Below are 22033 nucleotides of genomic sequence, written 5' to 3' on the forward strand. Positions count from 1 at the left end.
TTTGTTTTTGCTTAGCCAGCAAAAAGGAAGACTAATGTCTGTGTCTCTGCCATTAATAACTTGTACTTGTAAGTTTTTACGAGTAGTGTTTTCAGCATAATCTGAACACCTGCGCTCTTAGTTTTCATAACAGCTACAGGATTGGGTCAACATCTTTGGACATTATTTTATTGAGAGGAATGTATTTACTTATAGATTCATTTATTGCTTCAAGTAAAATTGTTGCAGACATGTAGGTCCAAATTCTCCAACATCTTGATGCTGCTTGCTCAGCACAAACATGTAGCCAGCTATTGGAAGATTTGTCTCTACTGAAGGCATCGTAAGTAGTATAAATGCACTATAACAGTTTCTATACTATTGTCATCCCTACTTGACAATGATATAGGAATGCAGCTACATTGCTTTAGGAGTTGTGACAAAATACTGCAGAGACACAGTGGGGGAGGGAGGGCCAAAGTAACAGGCTTATTAAGGGTATTTATCCCTTCAGGGGAGTTATTGCCTGTAGCAGTCCCATTCAGACCAGAAGTAGGTCCTAGGGTTCTAATAAACATAATAACCCTGGGTCAAAAAAGAACAGTGTCCAGGGTTACGAACACAGCAGTGCTAGGCTAGACTTACTTTCCTTAGAGAGGCTTTGGCTTTAAGCAGGTCTCCTGGTTATACCGCTAACCCCAACCAAGCTATCCTTTCAGGAGACTAGCTCTAGAGAACTTATTTTTCTTCTAACTGAGCTGGACCTCTTCTTTTAACCATTGCCTCTGAGCCTGACAGCACTTGCAGGTGGAGCAGGGGCAGGCTGATGTAGCTCAGAGGATAGTCGCCACATCTCTCTTGTGCCCTGCTGATTTGTGACTTGCTTCTTGAATGTTTTGGCAACCAGCATACAATAATTTCTTCAGACTGCATTCATTTACCTGGGATAAAATCTCCCCTTCTGTGCTGAGCCAAGCACTGTTCAGCTATGGTTCAGGATATATCCCACAACTTTAATTTTGTGTGATCTAGGCATTAGAACTGGTAATTCAAATGTGTACAAAGTGTTTTCAGCCATTGTGATCCATGACAAATACATGTGCAAAGCAGAGAATGTAATCTAGGTTTTTGTGAAGCAGCAAATCATTGATAATACACAAGTTTTCAAGCATGGACACTTACGAATTACAAATTATTTGCTCATCCATGAACATACCAGATACCTTTTGTGTATCTTATTTTCAAGGGGCTCCATTCTGGAGAGTGCTGAGCACATTATGCAAGATACCGAGAATCTTCCGTGAGAGATGAAGGTGCAGCAGTTTGCAGTTTAATCTATATGGGATATACGGTAGTCTGCCAAATTTTGCAATATAAATTTTACAATATTGCCTTGCATTTGATTCACCTCAAATTACTGAGTTCAGTGCATGCCTCTGAACTCAGAACTTAATCACTTTGTGTACTGTTTGCATACTTTCAAATTATTTTGTCATCTCAGTTTAAGTCATTGCCTTAACAATATTTTTTAATAAGCAGTACCTATTTGGAGCAGACCCCAAAAGTAGCAAATGTAACAGGCAATTATTGAATTTTGGGTCATTTGGTTCTAATAAAGCATACAAAATCTAATGAAAAATCTTGTTAAGATTTATTCTTCACTGTCTTATATTTTATGCAGTAATTTACAGAGGTGGAAAAATTATTAGAAAGTGGGTTCTAAATGCTATTAAATTGTAGTTGTTTACACCCACAGTAGTAGTATTTTATATCCACTTTGCACAGGTCTCAAAGGCAGTGGAAAATCATGTTAATTAACTTCAATGAGAGCAATATCTGACCTTACTTTACCATTGTCTACCTGTATTAACATTAGGGTTGTAATATGATAACTGTTTACATGGTTAACCGATAAGCCTGGGTTTATCAGTTGCCGTTAATAGTTACACAGTCTCCCATCCCACTTCTAGGGGACCAGCTGCCACCCTGCACTGTTGGCTCTCTACAGAGACAGCAGCGCAGAGCTGCAGGTGCACACTGGCTCCCAGGGAGCTAGCTGTTGCATGGTTACCCAATTACCTGCTTTTTAATATCCCAAATTAATGAGTATCATCTTAAAGGAGAAATGGGAAGGAGGAGTGATTTGGAGCAGAATCCTATTAATGCTTATCTATGAATAATTCCACTGATTAGCACAGGAATAAAGAAAATTGTCTAAATCTAATTAACATGTTTGCATATAATAAGGCAGAATGATCAATGGATAGGGTTCCATTAGCAAAAATTAGACAAAGAAAGTAGAAACCAGAGCTGAAAGGAACTAATTACCTTAAGATTAAAAAAAAAGTGAATAACTTTAGTGATATTTTAAAAATAAGACTCATAATTATCCATTGATTTACATGTAAAACTCAGAATTATAATCTGTTGAAATTACAGGCCAACACTGAGGAAAAAGAAATATTTCTAACGTTAAATATATTTAGGTTGACTGATTCCCTTTAGAACTCTGCAAACATTTCCTTTGTCGGTTGTTTTTCTGGAGCATCAAATGTCTTACTTGTAATTCCATACTACATTTACCATTGAATTAATTAATTTGAAAGGTGCCATTCATAGCAATCTTTACATACCAAATTTTCAAGCTAAAAATTAAATTTACAGTAAGCTATTTCGAAATAAGATATTTTGAAATAACACTGTAGTGTAGACATACCCTTACAGAGTTAGGTCGACATAATCTGCCTTATATCCGTGGGCGGTCGGTGCAGCTACGGCTGAGAGATGCAGCCCCCCCCCTTGCTGAGGCTCCACCCCCCCTTACTAGTAGGGGAAGAGAGTAGAGGAGGTGAGCCTCCCTAGTCCCCAAGCACCAGGGAGGGAGGAGGCTGCACTGCTCCAGCTTCACCAGCCCCCAGAGTACCAGGAGGAGGCCACGTGGTTCCAGTCGCTTTGCCACAGAGCATGGGCAGGGCAGGCCAGGCACTGGGGGCAGCAACACTCCACCCCGAGAACACCTACAGCAGGCATTGTGTGGGTGGGGCCATACCTGGTGCAATGGGAAGGCAAAGCCTTCCCCTGCCTAGGCGACTGGACACTCATGCTTAGATCAACCTAATTCTTTAATGTAGTAGACCAAGCCTGTGGAACTTAACAGTTGGAGGGGAGATTTAGGACATACCCCTGTCATCAGCAACTGCTGGGGCACACTTACATGGTTCCTTGTCTAGCATGTTGATTTTTTTATGGATCACATTCTTAGATACACGTCTCTCCCCATGGACTGTATAGAAAGTCTAGGCTTCTAAATCAGGGGTTTTGGTTCCCATTGTGGTTCGAATTATTTTTGGAAGGCACCTAAAAGTTTGGTATTGCTACCCTGAGCATTGCAATACCTAAGTCCCTTTGTGGCTCCATACTAGCATAGTTACTTCAGTTAGATTTTTATGCACCCAAGTGTTAAAAAATTGGCTATTTATTATTAATAATAATTATTATTATTTTATTATTACCTGAAAGTTTTCACAATGTGATGGTTGTTTGGGTGAAATTAGTGGGTGGTCTCAGTCTAGTTAGTAATGAACTAATCACAAAAGTACTGGCACTAATTAGTATCCTTTTTGATGGTCTTAATATGCCAAGGATATAATCAACATAGAAATGGAACAACTATTTCATCCCAAGAAATGGTCCTTCTGGATATAGCAGAGTAGTCTGGCTAAGTTTGGTAATTACCCCTGTAAAGAGATTTTCTATATAAGTTCAAATCATTATAAATTTGTCACACTACAAATATCACTTTACTAATATCACATCACGTTACTAATATCACTTAAAATATTTCCATTTAAATTAAACAGGAGCTTTTTAAAAATAGCTTTTTTTTTCATTTTTAAAGTACAACTGGAACTGTTTGCTTGAAGAATGTTGCTTAAAGGGAAATGTCTTGCTAAATGCCACAAATGATGCAATGGAAGAACAGACTGAAGAATTTAAAAATGATGAAGAAAATAGATCAGCAGAATAAATAGCTGCAATATTTAGCTATTAGAAGCAATTAGAAAGTTTAAGTCTTTGCCATTCTTTATCACAGATATCTTCTGTTGTAAGTATGGAGATAAACTGTAGTAATCTGAGCTGTGTGGTAAAAGTAGACAAATACTGACTTTTTAATAGCAACTACTCAATTTAATATTTATTGAATTTTGTTACAGGAAAAAGCTTTCTGTTTAAGCAATGGAATCCTTACAGACCATATCATAACTTCTTATAATATAACTAATAGGAGGACAGCTTTCAGAATTTTTGTCATATACATCATTCAGGGGAGCCATTGAAGAGGCAAGTAATAAACCCAGAGGATTCACAGGGAAAGAAAACTGTAACCCTGGGGTTGCCAGGCTCTCTCTTGACAATGTGATTCCTCAGATGTCATGTTGGAAGCAAAGTACATAAGTACATGCTGCTGTAATCTTCTATGTGAACATCTATGTAGTTCAGAAGGAACATGCTAAACAGTGTGAATTATTCCTGGTCATGCTTGCACACTCCTTTACTCACCAAAATATCTGTATAACCACCCCTACCACACAGAAATGGCATTGAGGCGCTTCCTCAGGCCCAGGGGAGGTGACTAACGGTAGTGTCTGAAACCAGAACCTACAAAGCTAAAAGCATGAAATTCTGCTGTTTGAACTCAAAGACTGCTGCTAGCTGGGAGCTGTAATAGTAGGAGAGCTAGCGGGGGGAAATGGCCCCTCATCTTTCACCCTCTCTCCCAACACACTGAAAATTTCCATGATAACTAAATTTTTGGTCTTGTTAAAAAAAAATTTAGAATATTGCTTAAAAGAAACTCCAAAACATTTTCAGTCACAAACAAAGTAGTTTTTTGGTTTTCTGACAAAAACAAATCTAAAACTTTCTAGGGACACAGACACTTTCTGTTATTTTTCATTTAGCCAAAAATCCAATTTTCTGTTTGTTTGTTTGTTTTTAAAGTTTTGATGCACAATTTTCAACCAGTCCTAAACTGCTTAAGTGGATCTGTCACTAAAAGGGACGAACCCCTACTCTCCTAGTTTCTCTTACATTAGTTCCTCATTCTTTGCAACTTTGATGTTTTTTTTTTTTTTTTTTTGCAATATTTCATGTTTGCTTCCCCCTCACACCTTACAGCACAGGGAAGTATAGGGCCCTCTTCTAGGTCATGCCAACATTATAATTGCAGTTCTGCTAGCTTCTAAAAGTACTAGCTTAGGGTATGTCTACACTACCACCCTAGTTTGAACTAGGGTGGCTAATGTAGGCATTCAAAGTTGCAAATGAAGCCCGGGATATTTAAATCATTTGCATCTTGCTGGGTGCCACCATTTTTAAATCCCCGTTAGTACAGACTCCGTGCCCGCGGCTACACGCAGCACGGAGTAGGTAGTTCAAATTAGGCTCTCTAATTCGAACTACCGGTACACCTTGTTCCATGAACTACAGACTCCGTGCCGCGTGTAGCCACGGGCACAGAGTCCGCACTAACAGGGATTTAAAAATGGCGGCGCCCGGCAAGATGCAAATGAAGCCCAGGATATTTAAATCCCGGGCTTCATTTGCAACTTCGAATGCCTACATTAGCCACTCTAGTTCAAACTAGGGTGGCAGTGTAGACATACCCCTAGAGTGCCATTCACTGTAGTATCTACCTACAATAGGTGGAAAATGTTAGCTTCTGTTATGTCAATACGGCTGTGTCCAGACTCAGGGTTTTTTTCGAAAAAAGTAGCCTTTTTTCGAAAAAACCTCACCTGCGTCCAGACTCAAGCCGCGTTCTTTCGAAATTAAATCGAAAGAACGCGGCTTTTCTTTCGAAGTTCCTCTTTCGAAAGAAGGCGTTCTTCAATGTAAATAGGGCTTCTTCGAAAGAGAGCATCCAGACTCACTGGATGCTTTCTTTCGAAAAAGCAAGCCGCTTTTTCGAAAGTTCAACGTGCAGTCTAGACGCTCTCTTTCGAAAGAGGCTCTTTCGAAAGTATCTTTCAAAAGAGCCTCTTTCGAAAGAGGCTTGCAGTCTAGACATAGCCTACATGAAAAACACAGGTTTTTCCTGTGACAGAGATGGTGTTTTTAAAATATTCATTTGTGTGCTCATTATTTCACTCCAACTTTCAATGTATGAGGAAAAGCAAAAAGTTGAAAGTAGTACTGATTGCGTATAGCCTATATATATATATATATATAATATATATATATATATATATATAGCTAGTGCTCTACTGCTTATTAAGGAAAAGCTACTCTTAAGGCATTTAAAGATGCTGTAGTCTAAAGGAATGAACACACAGCTTGGAGCTATGAACACCTGTGTTCTAATACTAGCACTGCTAGTCATTCCCTGCCTGAGCATAGGCAAGTTTCCACATTTACGACATGGGGAGAAGGATTTCTACCTACATAACAGGGATGTTGTAAGAATTAATAAACATTGGTTGAAAATATAAATGATTACAGTTGTCAATTTCACCATGTAAATGAGATACTATATTATTGAACTAAAGGTGAAGTATTTATAATTCATACATTTACAGTGGACACCTAGAAAATGTCTGTTTCAGTAGATAGTTTCGTTAGAGGTGTGACTTGTAGCCCCACCTATTGTTAAGGTTGCCTTACATTTCCCATTAACACTGTTTTCAGTTTTTATAATTGCCAAATAGTTCGATATAAAGTTTCCATGCCAGGTATCTGCCTGAGGCTGAGAAATTTTTGCAGTTTCGACCAAAACAGTTCAGCCATTTCCAGGATCATACTTAGGGAAGTGTGGGGTCTGGGGCAGGCCCCACCTCCACCCTGCCTCTTCCAATTCCTGCGCCACCCCCACTTCACTTCTTCCTGCAAGCCCTCCCCTGTTCTGCCCCACTACCAGTCTCATCTGCCTTACTCAAAGCCTCCTCTCCCAAATTATATGAGCTGAGGGATTACCAAGGGGCCTGGTGTGGGGCAGTTGCAGGGACTGGGCCAACACCTTCACCACAGTGGTAGGAGCCACAGGAAGTGGATAAACCAACAATCTGCTCTGCTGCACCATCTCCCAGCCAGGTCACCCCACTTTGCTGGGGCGGCGGGAAGCAGAACAACCCAGTGGGGAAAGGGCAGAGCAGACTGCCGCATAGCTCTGCTTCCCATAGCTCCTGCTGCCACAGTGAGTGCAGGTGGGGGGAGCTGACTCCTGCTGCCACTCTGCGCCAAGCTTCATCCCCCCCAGCCTGATCTGGCCCCTGCAGGCTAACATCAATGTTGGGGACCATTTTGTCCATAGGACGGTTGGCGTGTCTGCTGCGTGGCCTGAGGTGGTCACCTTGAACCATCCTATGGATGGGAGGACTTTGCCCATTTCTTTGAAGAAGGCTAATCAATGTCAACTTTTTTGTCTGGAAAGTTCTTACGCTCCCATATTTTGTTGCAGGGACTTGGAATTGGGCAGGAAGTTGGTCTTTATGTCAAGGAGGTGCCTTTTGTTGTCCTAGGAACATCTGCCCAGATTTGGCCAAATTACAAGCAAGTTTTTACATGCTCAGTAGAAACATGCTAGAGATTTTAGTATCTAAAATCTCCAAAGAGTCCATACTTGAGTGAACATGCTCCACGTGTAACAGAGCAGCACATGTTCTATTCCCACTGGGCATAGGAGCATACACCAGCACAACCTATAGGGATGAAGCAGTCGTCTTCTTTTTTTTTTTTTTTTCTTCCTGTAATGACTGCTCTGAAGTGAGGTAATGTCAGGTACTAGAACTGAGAACAGGGAGCCTGTCTGGCCAGTGCTCTCAGTGACATCCTTCTTTCTCCCCTTCCATCCACCCCTCAAGGAACCCATGCAGCATGAAGGAGAAAGCTGTTCAGTTAAAATGCACATGGGACAAGTGCCAGGCTTAGGTATGATGATGGAGGGCCATGGGAGTTGACTGGGACAAGAAGCCAGGGAGGCAGAACCTGTGATTCAAGGCTGGCAGGGGAATGTAGACTTGGATGGGGACTAGCTGGATAAAGAGACCACAACAAGGAGCCATGGAAAATGAGGGCATTGAGAAAAGTCCAAGAACCCTTAATTCTGACATTTCCTAACTTTTATGGGCTCCACTTTTTAACACTAATGTTTTTTTAACATACTTTTTAGATGTGGTAGGCTGTTGGGTTTCAGAGAGGATATCTGCCTCTGGAATTTCCACTACATGCATCTGACGAAGTGAGTTTTTGCCCACGAAAGCTTATGCTCCAATACAGCTGTTAGTCTACAAGATGTCACAGGACTTCTCGTTGTTTTTGCAGATTCAGACTAACACGGCTACCCATCTGAAACTACATGATGTAGACCTTTATATTATACTGTGATATAGGAGGAATAGATTTTGACCAAACCTACTTATATAAATTACACACCCTTAGAAACATGGCAGCACAATTGAGTGGCTGGAATTTTTCAAAGGGTTGCATGGAAGCTGCTGTGGCTCCTGTCCCTGTGCCAATCAGTTTTGGCCCAGCCATCATCATGATGGGAGTATAAGTAGGTCAAACTTGAGTGACTGACATTGCCACCCCATGAGCAAGGTCACACCTCCAGTCTCACAAATTTATGCAAGCAAGAAGGTGGGGTCAAACTTGAGTTGTGCTGCAAACTTAGAGATTGCTGGGCCCAGAGCTGAGAGCCTAGCGTAGCCTAGCGTAGCCTAGCCTAGCCAACCCCACCACTCTAGAGTTGCAGGATCTGTCAATATCCCCCTCCCACACCAGCGAGTAGGGGGACAGGTTCAAACCAAAACAACCCCAAGGCTTCCAACCCCAGACTATTTACTGGGTTGTGAGAGGCCAAAAACATTTGTAAATGGATCCTGAGCCCGAAAAGGTTGAGAAACACTGACTTAAACTATTCAGCATTGCTCTTATCCCCTAGACTCTAGTTCTACTGCAGTGAACCTCAGGAAGATGAAAGGAACTGGATAGTCTGGTGACAAACCGAAAGACAGAGCAGAAATCGAAGGACACCCACTGTAGGTTCTGCTCTTCTTAGGTATTGTATATCACCTACATCTCCCTGAATAGTTGACAGGTTTATATGACTATCAGCCTTATTCAAAGCCCATTGAAGTAAATACCAAGACTTCTACTGATTTTGGTGGACTTTGGATTTTAAACTCAACATTCCTAGTGTAGTTGCTCAGGACAAGGGACTAATTCTATGATATGACTAAGCAGCAGCCAAGTTTATGTTTCATCAGCAAAATCTGGACAAGAAAGTGCTATGGCAAGGAAAAAAAAGCAGTTACTTTGCGTCCTTATTCAGTTTGGTTTCATGGTATTATCTTTTGGGAGCCCTGAGAAGCAAGTATAGCATAAACCATGAATCTATGTAGTATTGTACTCTTCAAAAATCCATTATTAATTTTGGACCTGTTCTTCTAAGGTGCTCTGTGTTCTCAATCCTACTGGCTTCAAAGGAAGTTGAGGACATTTAGGACTTTGCAGAATTGGGCCCTTCAAAGCTAAATTAAAATTTTGTTCAAAACTAAACATATGTTGTTTTTCTTCATACTCAATTTAGTTTCCAGGTTTGGAAGAGAAAAAAAAACATTGCTGGGGAGGAATCCAATACATTCACTAATGAGCTGCGTAACTATGGGGTTATTATTATCTTCTTGTAACTTTATTCCTGTATTCTTTTGATCCTCATCTTGACACTCTGAAACAGATGTTTTGAAGCTTTCTACTGTAAATACTACAGCATGTTAAGTTCTAGTTGAAATATCTTGTGAATATGGTATATTTTAGGAAACAGGAATGTTGGTGATAAATTGCTTCAGGAGTGCTGCATACATGAATAATTGATCTCAGATTGGACTGAGAGCACTAACAAGCAAACCTCTCAGGTTTCTCATCTATTCTTAGTGAATTTAATTTCCAGCTGAAAATGTAAATAGAGACAAAAACAGTTTGGTAAACTTAAAGGATATAAAATTTCAATGAGTTAAAATTAAGTTAGCCTAATGTTTAACCAGCTATGAAGGAACCCAGGCGGGAACAACTGCAGCCCAGCTGGAGCAGCCCACAGCCCCAGTTCCAGGGCTGGGGCTGTGGGCTGCTGGAGGTCAAGGACAGGAAGCTGCTCCTAGGCACCAGTTAACAATTACCCAGTAAGCATCACCTGCTAAGGGTACCTGTTACCTATTCACATCCCTAGTAAACTTGTGGTATAGTATTTGTTAATTATATCTAGTCATTCACATTATCAACTCAATGTCTCTCAGGATGTCTCTTTAAAACTTGAAGAATAATATGGTATAGTAGGGCCTGATCCTATGCTGATTGAAGTCAATGGCAATGCTCGTGTCTAACAGTGCAGTCAATGGCAATACTCATGACTAATGGTGTAGGACAGTGTTTCTCAAAGTGGTCCACAAAACCACTTTGAGAAACCTGTTAAGTGACCGCTCTGGTGTGTTCATTTACTGGTGCCGTGGCCATGGAGTCTTGCGGCTCCTATTTGTCCCATGGCTTCCCTTGGCTGCAAATGGCAAAACCACTTTGAGAAAAACTGGTGTAGGAGCAAGACCATATTTCCTACTACAGAGGATGGAGTAGTCTAGGCAAGATAATGTGTTCTATTAGAGCATCAATGACTTGCTTATTGTTTTAATACTATGTAGATAATTGGGTTGCCAGATGTCCGGTATTAAACTGGACAGTCCAATATTTTTGCCTCTTGTCCAGTAAAAAAAATTCAGAAAATACCGGACATGTAAAATGTCTGGTATTTTCTGATTTTTTTTTTTCTCCAGTAAGGAGGCGAAAATCCCGGGTGTTTACTGGGTTCCACAGGGGAGCTGTCTGGTCCGGTGCAGGGAGGCAAGATGGCGGGCGGCCACCGGCAACCTGTCAGTGCCAAAAAGCTTCAAAAGCAAAGTATTTCTTGAAAGGGCCACACTGGGTTTTTTTGGTTTATTTTTGGTTGGTTGGTTGGTTGATTTTTGTTTGTTTGTTTTGGTTTGGGTTTTTTTGCTTAACAACTCCTGGTCTTGGGGTCCTTTTTTCCCCTTTTTTTTTTGGTTAGGTATTTTTTCAGAAACCGTCTGGCAATCCTAGTAAATAACTAAAATAAATACTAAATTCAACTACTAGAACTGCCAGATTCTAAAAAATTTAAAACAAAAATATAGATTATATTAAAGTTAAAATGCTTGCTACAAAATAAAAGGAAATAAATTCAGAGTTAAATGTTGAAGCCTTTCTTACTGACTATCTCCATGGTGTACATGTTAATCAAGGACATGATCATCCATTCCTTGAATTTCCAAATGGCAGTGAAATTGGATTTGTCAACTGGATAGGGAAAGGGAAATCTTACTAGTATTGAAAGTAAAGAATAATCTAGCATCACAGTATAATTGTTAAAAAATATTTCTGAGAAAGTTGGGAGCTTTTCTGTTCTCCCTGCATTAATCACCATAAACATTCTTGTATATGTATTCTTTTAGTAACAGGTATTCTATAAACAATCTCCTTTTTATGTTAGGTTTTTGAAGATAAGATCAGAATGTTATAGTTTCTTAATAAAGTTCTTGTTGGCAACATTCTGGCATCAAAGTTACTAGCTGAAGTAGTTCATCAGGATGTTGCACTTACAGACCCTCCACTGGATGCAGTAAAGGAAATAACATTTCACAGCATGTTATGGGAATTTGGGTGGCTACTACAGGTAGACTAACAAAGGGCAGAACAAATATCACTGATAAATTTGTACCGTCAATAGTTAAACATAATCAGCATTTTCAGCATCGCTGAAATAATTGGTTTGCATTGGATACTCCAGCCTTTCTTATTTTATTGATAAACCCAGCTTGGTAGCATCTGCAAACTTTATACATGTGCTCTCTATGCCAGGGTGGGGAACCATTTTTGTCGGGGGCCACTGACGACAGAAAAATCAATCAGGTGAGAAGCAAAAAAACCCAAAACAAACCCAAACTGATGTGGCCCCCAACTGAGAAGGAGAAAGACAAATTAGATGTCTTCAAGTCACCAGGATTAGATGTCTTCAAGTCGCCTGGGACAGGGGGCAGCTCAGAATTTACTAGGTTGCCCCCAGTCCCAGGCTCTGGTGTGAGAGGGGAATGTCTAAGTAATTTTTAACTTGTTCTTTTTCTATTTTAGCTCCTGATCCTACCTAATTTTTACTGGCATTCACTATATTAGATGTCCAATCACCACCATCTTGGTGAAAACCAAAACAAAGACATCGTTAAGCACCTCTGCCATTTCCATTTTTCTATTTTTCCCTCTTCATAGAGTAATGCTCCTGTTCTGTACTTGGGCTTTCTCTTTCTACTAATGTATTTGTAGAATAGTTTTTGTTACCCTTTATGTCTCTAACTAGTTTGATTTCATTTTGTGACTTGGTATTTCTTATTTTGTCCCTGCCTACTGGTGGTATTTGCTTATATTCATCCTTTGTAATTTGACCTAGTTTCCACTTTTTATAGGACTTTCTTGATTTTTAGTTCAATGAAGATCTCCTGGTTAAGTGCGGGTGGTCTCTTGCCATATTTCCTTTCTTTCCTATGCAGTGGGAAAGTTTGCTCTTGTGCCTATAATACTGTCTCTGAAAAACTGTCTACTATCTTGAACCATGTCCCATGATTGGCCAGTGGCAGTCCTTTTTGAGGATCCATTAATGCCACTGCAGCTTTCTTCCAGCTGGACTTTCTGTCCCTGCAGCTAGAAATCAGTGTATTTATTACTAATGCAGGCCCATTGTGTATATACTTAATCATGGTTCTAATTGTGTCTTTAATTGTTATAAAATTGTTCCATTTTTAGATTCCACTTCCCAGTAAATCAAAGGCACTGCAGCTTTCCAAAAAAACCAAGGAGTTTTCCCATCTGGGTTTTAGCGTGTAACTCTTAAGTGGAGCATATGAGATACAAACTGGGATGACTTTGATGTTAGTCATCAGTAAACCATTTTGCAGCACCAGATTCAAGGACACTCAGGTGAGAGAGAAATATTTAAAGTTATTTTTTATCATCTTGCATTTACAGCTCATAGCACACACAAAGCAGTCAAGGATAACCTAAAATACACATTTTAAGGTATGAAGTAAACATGTTGGCTTCAACGTTTATTCAGTCCTCATGCTGGCAAAAGAAAATCCTGTTGTAGTTAATAGGAGGTTAATGTGAGAAAGAACTGATGGTTTGATTCCAATCTCTCGTCAGTTTTACACTGGCTTAATTCACTTGATTCAGCTGAGTTACTCCTGCACAAGAATAAGTGGTATCAGAACCAGGCAATGAGTGAATTCAGCAGGATTTGGCCCCATATAAATTCCATAGAGGTTAATGAATTTGCTGCTGACTAGTGGCACTATTCTCTTAAAGTCAAATGAAGCTTATTAAGCAAACATATATGAAGATAATACTTCTCTCAGTGTTGTTAGAATGGCTGTGGAGCATGGAGATTTGGGTGTGAGAGTAACCTAAAATCTCCCTCTTCTTGGCTCAGAAGTACTTGGTGCAATGTAGAAGAGATTTGCACAGGTTTCTGGGGGCAAAGAGATAAGACGATTTTTTCAGTATTCCATAGTTGCTTCCCATCATCCATTTTTCAGAGCTGTACTAATATATGGCTAAATTCTCAAGGAAGAGACCCAAGATTGGTCCCATCAGAATAAATCTTAATGAGATTAAAATTATGGGATGAAATTCTGGCCCCATTAAAGTCAATAGGTGTTTTCCCTGGAAAAAGGACTACACACATGGCCTCAACATGCATTTGGGGCGGGTTACTAAAGTCTTTGAGTTGTGCAAGGACTCATATGTGCAGGGGATGCTTAGCATACTCAGATTTTATACCTAGCTTCCTCTCACTCATGGGCTGGCCTCGGTACCAACCTGCCAGCCATGGGCCCTGCGGACTCTGCTGCCACTCAGGGTTTCATCACTGGCCTGGGGCAAAGTAGCTACCTTTAGCTGTAGCTAGGTTGCCAGCTCTCCTGGACCGGACAAACCAGGTGCTATTTGAAGTAATGACATCTGGTCCATCCAGTCTGGGAGAGTAGGAAACCATGGGTGTGACCCAGTCTGGGGCATTGAGGGCCATAAACAGGAGTGGGGGGAAGGTGCAGCTCAGCACCCAACTCTAAAAATAGTTTCAGTGCCACTGCAAGGTCTTGTTGATACTTATCTTGTTGCAGAAGATTGCACTCTCAAATGGAATTGCTGTATCTTGTGTGCCATGATGAGAGCCTTAGGAGGGGGAATAGTTAGATTGAAAGAATACTTAACAAAAAGATCAGAAACAGCGCATATTGTGCCACATTTACTATATAATGAAGTTTAAGGAGCCACTAAAACAGAAAAATAGGCCAATAAAGGTGGGGTTACAGCTTACAGATCTGAGAAACATTTGGGAAGTTTTAAGCCTTCTAATTAAAAACCTCTCTTTGCTCGATGTGTTGCCATAAATTCTAATCAACCTACTGTATATTGTAGAGGATTTTTTCTTATTTCATTTGTTTGAAAAATTAATTTAAATGTATGTTGATGAATATAATTTAAATGTATGTTGCCTATGTAGCTTCTAAGGCAAAACCAGATCTGTATGATACACAATTGTAGTAAAATTTGCCACAAAACTCAGTTGCTCAGTAGAAGTTGCCTACTAAGAAAGGGAAAGCTGAGTATCCCATAGTCCACACAAGGATGCTTTAAGGCACCTTTTTAAGACTAGAGGTTGCCTAACATGCATGATCTCTTACACAGGTATCTCTATGTTCACATCACATAATTCTTGCTCTAAAGACCTGAATCATAAAATTTTCATGGATTCGTAGTTGGAGATATAAGGCCCATTAGCTGTGACTATTTTTTCCTGCCTCCATTTTTCCCTGTGCAACAGATGAGGTGAAACTGGTTTACAAAATTGCAATAATTAACGATGATAGAACGTGACTTTGTTCGGGGGGGCACATGCAAGATATACTAATGGCCCACTGTAAGGTGATTAGTTTCCTCACCAGTCTCTGAAGTTCATGAGACTTGAAGGAGTCAAGGGCCTGACGCAATGACTTCCTTCCCTTACTCATCAGTCATGCCCAACCCTGACACATCAGTCCTGAAATATGAACAGCTACACACATATCCTGAATGGATAATAAAAATATACTAAAGCAAGGTGGGCAAAATATTGCCTACTGGCCAGACCTACACCCACCAAACATTTTCTTCCAGCCCACCATGACATTCTGGGCTGGGACTAGAGGAAAATGGCTCCCTGCCTGCCATGGCCCCAGCCAAGCTACTCCTGGAAGTGCCATGTTTGGAGGCTGCTGGCAAGCATGTCTCTGAACGCCCCTTGGCAGCAAGCAGCTTTGAGCTGTGTGGGACCATCATGGCATGCAGGCCATCTACCTGCTTTAGTGCCCCGCTGCACAGCTAGCTGGGAGCCATCTGCAGTGCCTCCTGTTCAGGGGCAGAGCCTACACATGGCATCCCTTCCCACACTCCAACCCCCTGTCCCAAATTAGAACCCTCTCCTGCACCCAAACTCAATCCCAGACCCTGCATCAATCCTATATACCCCATCCATGCCTAGAGCTCCTTTCTTCACCCAAAGTCAAGTCTCAGACTCCACACTCCCTTCATTCATATCATACAAAAGTACAGTCCTGTGACCACTTATCAAAATTCTTGGAGTCCCCCCCCTCTGCAAAAATTATTACCCACCATTATTACCCACCTTTGTACAAAAGAGATACACCAACAAATTTTTTAATGTGAAATATATAATTCTTACTACATATGTATCCGCCACCAAGGCGGATTTGAATCTGGGACCTCGGGAGCTGACTATAGGAGTCTCTACCCTCTGAGCTAAAAGCCAGTTGGCTCCCAGCCCATGCTGTAGAGGTCTCTTGATCTTAACTGTTGCAGTGGTCTAAGTGCCACTTGCAGTACTCAGTAACTACACTAGGTGTGTGGGTTATACATATTATCTCTTCAAGAATGGGATTTGTTTTCTTGGAAGGTAAATTTATTAAGCTAAGATTAGACCTTTTGAAACGTACATAGGGTCTTTCATACTCTGGAAATACAAATAGGGGCTATCATGCACTTGCACAAATGCTCTGTCTACAGTCAATGCCCACTCTAGTCTTAAACTACATTTCACATTAGTAGAAACACAAACAATAATGCCCAATATTCAAACATCCAAATTCACTTTTAAATATGTTTTGCAATATAAAACCATTTAAACAAGTACAGTTGTTTCAAGGTCTTCACATCTCTGTTTGTGCAGAGTAATTGATCTAATATAAAATGGTATGTTTACTAATGTTACTGTTTTTAATAAACAATAGCTATAGTCCATTGTAAAACAAGGGAGGTTCTATGTGAAACCTACTGGAAAGTGTGTGTTGCGTCTCCCTTTCTTTGCAGTGATCACAGGAAGTGAGTGTTACAGTTCTCAGCTGCAGAGCCTGACTTTTTAACTCTAGGGCAGGAGTGGCCAACCAGTTAGAGACAAAGCCAAAATAGCTGTTGATAGAGTGCAAAGAGCCATGTATTATATATATTTTAGATAGATAGATAGTATGGGGATAGATAGATAGATAGATATAGTACACAAAATGTAGTGATAAAAATAACATTACAGGACATTTCGAACAAAAAACAATTAAAAAGTCTCTAGTCACTTAAAAAATTCATGGCCAGTCCACAGATCTTTAGAGAACTTGACAAGGAACAAACATCAAATGAAAAAAAAACAACCCTTTAAAAATACAGTAATATTCTCACACTAAAAAAAAGTAACCCCACCATGTATTTTAAATTTAACACTATTGTACTATTATGTCCTGTGAGTTTTTAAAAATTAAACTGAACTGAGAAGTAAATTAGCACAATTTGAAGTGCCTGTTTCACTCCAACTTTGTTGATCTCTGGTATGGTTTCCTCTTTTTTTTTTTTTACTTATGAAGATTATGGTTTTTTAATAGTTCTAAAAATTCAGGTGCGTCCCAGACTGCAAATATGACAGGTTCAAAAACAATGAGGGAGAGACTCATATCTCTGAATAATTGCTTCAGCCTGGCAAACAATAGCTTTTGAATTTTCTTTATTGAAACACAGTGTAAACCAGGTACACGCTGATCCTTTTTGCCCTGGAATTTAATTATGACATCTGTGTTGGCTGCCTTATTCTGCATCCATGAAGACTTTTAGTTAAAGGTGCTTCAGCGCCCCCCCCTACCCTCCCGCTCTAACCCAATCCCCTCCTTTCCCCCAGAGCCAGGCACCCCCAGCCCTCGTGCTCTCACCCAGTGCCCTCCACCTCCTGCAGAGCCAAGTATCCCTAGTCCCCCGCTCTAACCCAATCTCGCACCTCTCCCCCAAAGCCAAGAACCCTTAACCCCCTGCTCTAACCCAATGTACCCACCCCTCCCCAAGAGCCAGGCACTCCCAGCCCCCCTGCTCTAACCCAATGCCTCACCTCTCTCCCGGTGCCAGGCACTCCTAGCCTCCCTGCTCCAATGCAATGTACCTCCCCTCCCCCAGATCCTGGCTCCCTCAGCCCTTCCCCCAGTCTAACCCAATCCCCCTACATCCAGCTCTCTCTCTGTTCTAACCTAATGCCTAGGTCATACTGGAGCCGTCACCACTGCTGCTGTTGCCTTGCACTTCTCCCTCCAGGCTCTGAGGCACGTGTGCAGAGCGGCCGGCCATGAGCAGTCCTGGCGTGCAGCTCAGAACTAGCAAGAGCCGCATTTCTTTAAGCAAAGAGCCACGAGTTGGTTGCCCCTGCTGTACAGACTATTGCTTTTTGGCTCTGGAAGTCCCTGGTGTCAACCAGGATGAGGGGACTATCACATGTGTATAGCTAAAACAAAATACAGGACTATGTAGCCCTTTAAAGACTAACAAGATGGTTTATTAGATGATGAGCTTTCGTGGGCCAGACCCACTTCCTCGGATCAAATTGTGGAAGAAAATAGTCACAGCCATATATACTTATACAAGATGGTTTATTAGATAATACGGCTACATTTCTATCACTATGTGTATAGCTACTTTTTCAATTTATAATTAACACAGAGTTTCTCAAAGCATAACATTGTGCCCTCTGGAGACAGATAGCATAATGTTTATGCATGATTTAAGCCGCAGTAGTAGACCCAATGCTGCTATACATTTTATCTATGAAGCACAAATAATATAAATGTTATCCTAAGCCCTTATCCTGCAATGAATTCTTCATGAGCAGACCCCTTTATCCACATGAAGAGCCACTGAAGACATAAAGTCTGCCTTCATGAAGCTTGTTTCAGATTCAGGGCCTTAATGCTTTACATACTAACAGTAGCTCCTGTATTAGTGTTCACCCAGTGTTATATAAAAGTGTATATGTAAATATGAAAGGCACAGGTCCTGCAGCTGGTATCTGTTTTTACAGGTGGCTTTGCTTTTTGATTACCAAATGAATGTAATGTTTGTAAAGCTGCCAATTCAAAAGCCTGCTTCTCCACAGAATAGGCACATGAAGGGTAGTGGCATTGCAGGTTTTCTGATTGCCTTGTCAGTAGGGAACAATAATTTTCACTGCACTCAGCTGCATTTGACATTGCTTTTGACTCCTCTGTTTTTCACACAAGGATGTAAACAGCAGAAATCTTAGTCATCATATGACTCTTTTCAGTTCTCTGCCAGAATTTTTCTCTTATCAATATCAATGTCTTGCTTTTGGTTTTGGATACACAGTAAGGGCTTATCTAGATTATGCGGAACAGTCGAAAGAGGAATTTGCATATCTTCTTCTGATCGCGCTTTCGAAAGTGAAAGTAGTTTAGACGGGGCTTTATCATCGAACCCCCCTCCTTTGTCAAAAAGCTGTTTAGACCTCATTTTTTGAGGAAGAGCTGTTTTTGCGCAAAAACCTGTAGAGCGTCCACACCTCAAATGCACTTTTACACAAGGAAATCAAGAGTAAAACGGCAGAACAGAGGGCTTCTTCTGCTGTAGGTAAACCTCCTTTTAAGAGTTCTTGTGCAAACAGGCAAGTGTGGACACCCCATAGGGGTTTCTTGCACAAAAATTTGTGCAAGAAACCCCTGTGGGAAAAAGCACAGGTGCTCTGATGGCCATTCTGTGAATAGCAATCAGAGCTTTCTTGTGCAAGAGCGTCCTTGCAGTGTGGATGCTCTTTTACGCGAAAGCACATTGCTTTTGTAATGTGCTATGAGGTGTGGGCGTGCTCTCGTGCAAGAAGTTTTTGCACAAAAACTCTTGTGCAAAAGGCTTCTTGCACAAGAAGCATGTAGTGTAGACATAGCCTAATTGTATTGTGGACTAGATTGTCAAATGATTAGATGAGTAACTGCGCATGCAAAATTTACATGAACATTTACCTGATCTGGGTGCATAAATTAAGCATGCAATTACATTTCTAACATGTTTGAAAATCTAGACCTATACTTATAGTACATGCTACATGATATCTGTGTATGTATTATATTCATATACAGTAAATTTGCAGCAGTACAGTAATACTTCCCCAATAAAATTTACTTTCTCCTGTACAATGAGATTATTTTTAAACAATTGATTTATTTTCATGCTCAGTATGTGATATACTCCTATTCCTTTTTAATATTTGTGTTGCATTGTATTGGCCCCCAACAGGAATCAAGAGGTTTTTTTTGGCTAACTACTGAATACCATGTTGGGCTATGTCTAAACTACACCCCTCTGTTGGCAGAGGGATGTAAATTAGATGTTTCGAAAGAGCAAATGAAGCAGGGATTTAAATATCTTGCACTTCATTTGCATAATCACATCATGATGCTGTTTTTAACAAGGAGTACAGGCTCTTTCAAAAAAGCTCCCTGTTGTCGAAAAAACTGCTGTTTCAGTTTCAAAATGGCGCTTGTTTGAAACAGCAAATGAAGGGCGGGATATTTAAATCTGTGCTTCATTTGCACTTTCAAAACATCTAATTTACATCCCTCTGCTGACAGGGATATAGTTTAGACACAGCCTAACAGAAGAACCTTGCCCTGATGTGCTATATTCAAAATGTACAGCAAAAGACAACAGTTGAATGCCACAGACAGAAAGGAAGCACAAGAAAGCATTGAGAGGACTATGATCCATGTAATATGCAGCATTCCTTGCACTCGTATCCTCTGACTTCATGCCCTTCATCTCTTTATCTCATTAGGGTTTCCTTTTCTCATTTATGTTGCTATATTAGTAAGAAACTCTCTTCCCATTCCCGATGGCCATTTTTCCTCTAATTATTTCATCTTGAATGCCCTCCAGGTTAACACTGGAAATTATGCAGGCTTTGTGTGCTGTGTAGAACACACTTGGAACGTGAGTTCTGAGAGCCCTACTAATTCTGCCTCATAGAGCAAAGAATAAGTCATGTTTCACAGAACTGTTGAGGTAGAAGGAAGTCATCGATTCCCCTGTGCTGAGGCAGAATCAAGTAAATCTAGACTAGTGCTTTTCAACCTTTTCTCATTTGCAAACCCCTGAAAATTTTTTGAGTGGTGATACAGACCCCTGTGAACACTTTAGATAGACTCTATGGATCCCAAGGGTGCTTGTAGCCCACAGGTTGAAAACCACTGTTCTAAATCAGTGGTTTTCAAACATTTTTTTTCTCATGAACCAGATGAAGAGAATTGTCAATGCCTGCGAACCAAATAATTTGACCAGAGTGTGAGCTCTGAGGTGGGGCTGAGGATGAGAACTTTAGCAGGGGCTCCAACTTTGAGGGTGTTGGGACTGGGGCAGAAGGGGCATACTTGGTGCAGCAAGGGTGCTGAGGCAGGCTTCCTGCCTCTCCTGACACCATAGACCATGCTGCACCCCAGAAACAGCCACCAGCAGGTTCTTAGCCAATGGGAGTGCAGACCTACTGCTCAGGGCAAGGGCAATATTTGGAGACCGGTGTGTGCTCTTTCCCCTGCCTCCCTCACTTAGGAGCTGGGTCTGCTTCTGACTGCTTCTGGGGCACAGTCTGTGGTGCCAGGACAGGCAGGTAGCTAGCCTTAACACCCCCACTGGTCACCTGATCACCGTGCAGCAATGAGACGTAGTGCCTGACATTCCTTGACCCACTACTGGGTAATAATCCATAGTCTGAAAACCACTGGCCTTGACCATCCCTAGCAGACATTTTTCCAACCTGTTCTCTAATCCTCCAATGATGGAGATTTCAGAAAGTCTTTTTTCCTAATATTTAACTTTAACCTTCTCTGCTGCAGATTAAGCCCATTACTTCTTGTCCTGCTTCTAGTGGACATGGATAACAACTGTACAGTCTTCTCTCTTAATAACAGTCCTTAACATATTGGAAACTGGGTTAACATGTCCTTCAGTTTTCTTTATCAAGACTAAATAACATGCTCAATTTTTAAAGCCTTTCTTCATAAGTCAGGTTTTCCTAACCTTTTATCGATTTTTGTTGCTCTCCTTGAGACTCTCCAATTTGTCCATATCTTTCCTAAAGTCTGGCACTGAGAACTAAACACAGTACTCCAGCTGAAGCCTTGACCAGGATAATTACCTTCCATATCTTATATACAAAATTTTTGTTGAAACATCCCAATATTTTTTTCAGAGCAAATGTTATTTGTATTGCACTAAATGTCTTACAGTTTATGTTCAAATTTTTCTCCAATTTCTAGCTATATGATGGAGCAGGCCCCTCTGAGTCCTTTCTTAGCTTGAGCGGGATTAAGGGGAAGGAGCTAGCTGGGCAGCTGCCTGGAGCGCCAACCTATGGGGGGCGCCTGATGGCAGCTGTAAGGTGCGCAGCGCGCCGGGGGTGGGACCGCACATGCATCATGCGCCCACTGCCCGGGGCACAGGAATGGCTTGAGCGAGCCGTGCTCGAGCCATATCTTTTAGCACACTGGGGTGTTCAAGGCAGACACATACTCCAGATCAATAACAGTTCTTTTCAAATACTTCTATTTTAATATCTGCATTTGGTGACAATATA

General features: G+C 41.0%; 2 protein-coding genes across 2 annotated transcripts in view; both read left to right on the top strand.

Moving 5' to 3' along the window:
• Nucleotides 1-22033, top strand: part of MFSD6 (major facilitator superfamily domain containing 6) — a 96596-nt gene that overhangs the window by 24424 nt on the left and 50139 nt on the right. The gene's annotated exons all lie outside the window — the stretch shown is intronic.
• Nucleotides 10875-14510, top strand: INPP1 (inositol polyphosphate-1-phosphatase). The gene is given in 6 exon segments (XM_089779558.1): nucleotides 10875-10898; nucleotides 11567-11671; nucleotides 11674-11719; nucleotides 12841-12922; nucleotides 12924-13068; nucleotides 14069-14510. Coding segments are annotated over 6 exon segments (789 nt in total). The 3' UTR covers nucleotides 14456-14510.

The sequence above is a fragment of the Pelodiscus sinensis genome, chromosome 7 (genome assembly GCF_052426305.1).
Source record: "Pelodiscus sinensis isolate ZL-2025 chromosome 7, ASM5242630v1, whole genome shotgun sequence".
NCBI classification, from domain to species: Eukaryota; Metazoa; Chordata; order Testudines; family Trionychidae; genus Pelodiscus; species Pelodiscus sinensis.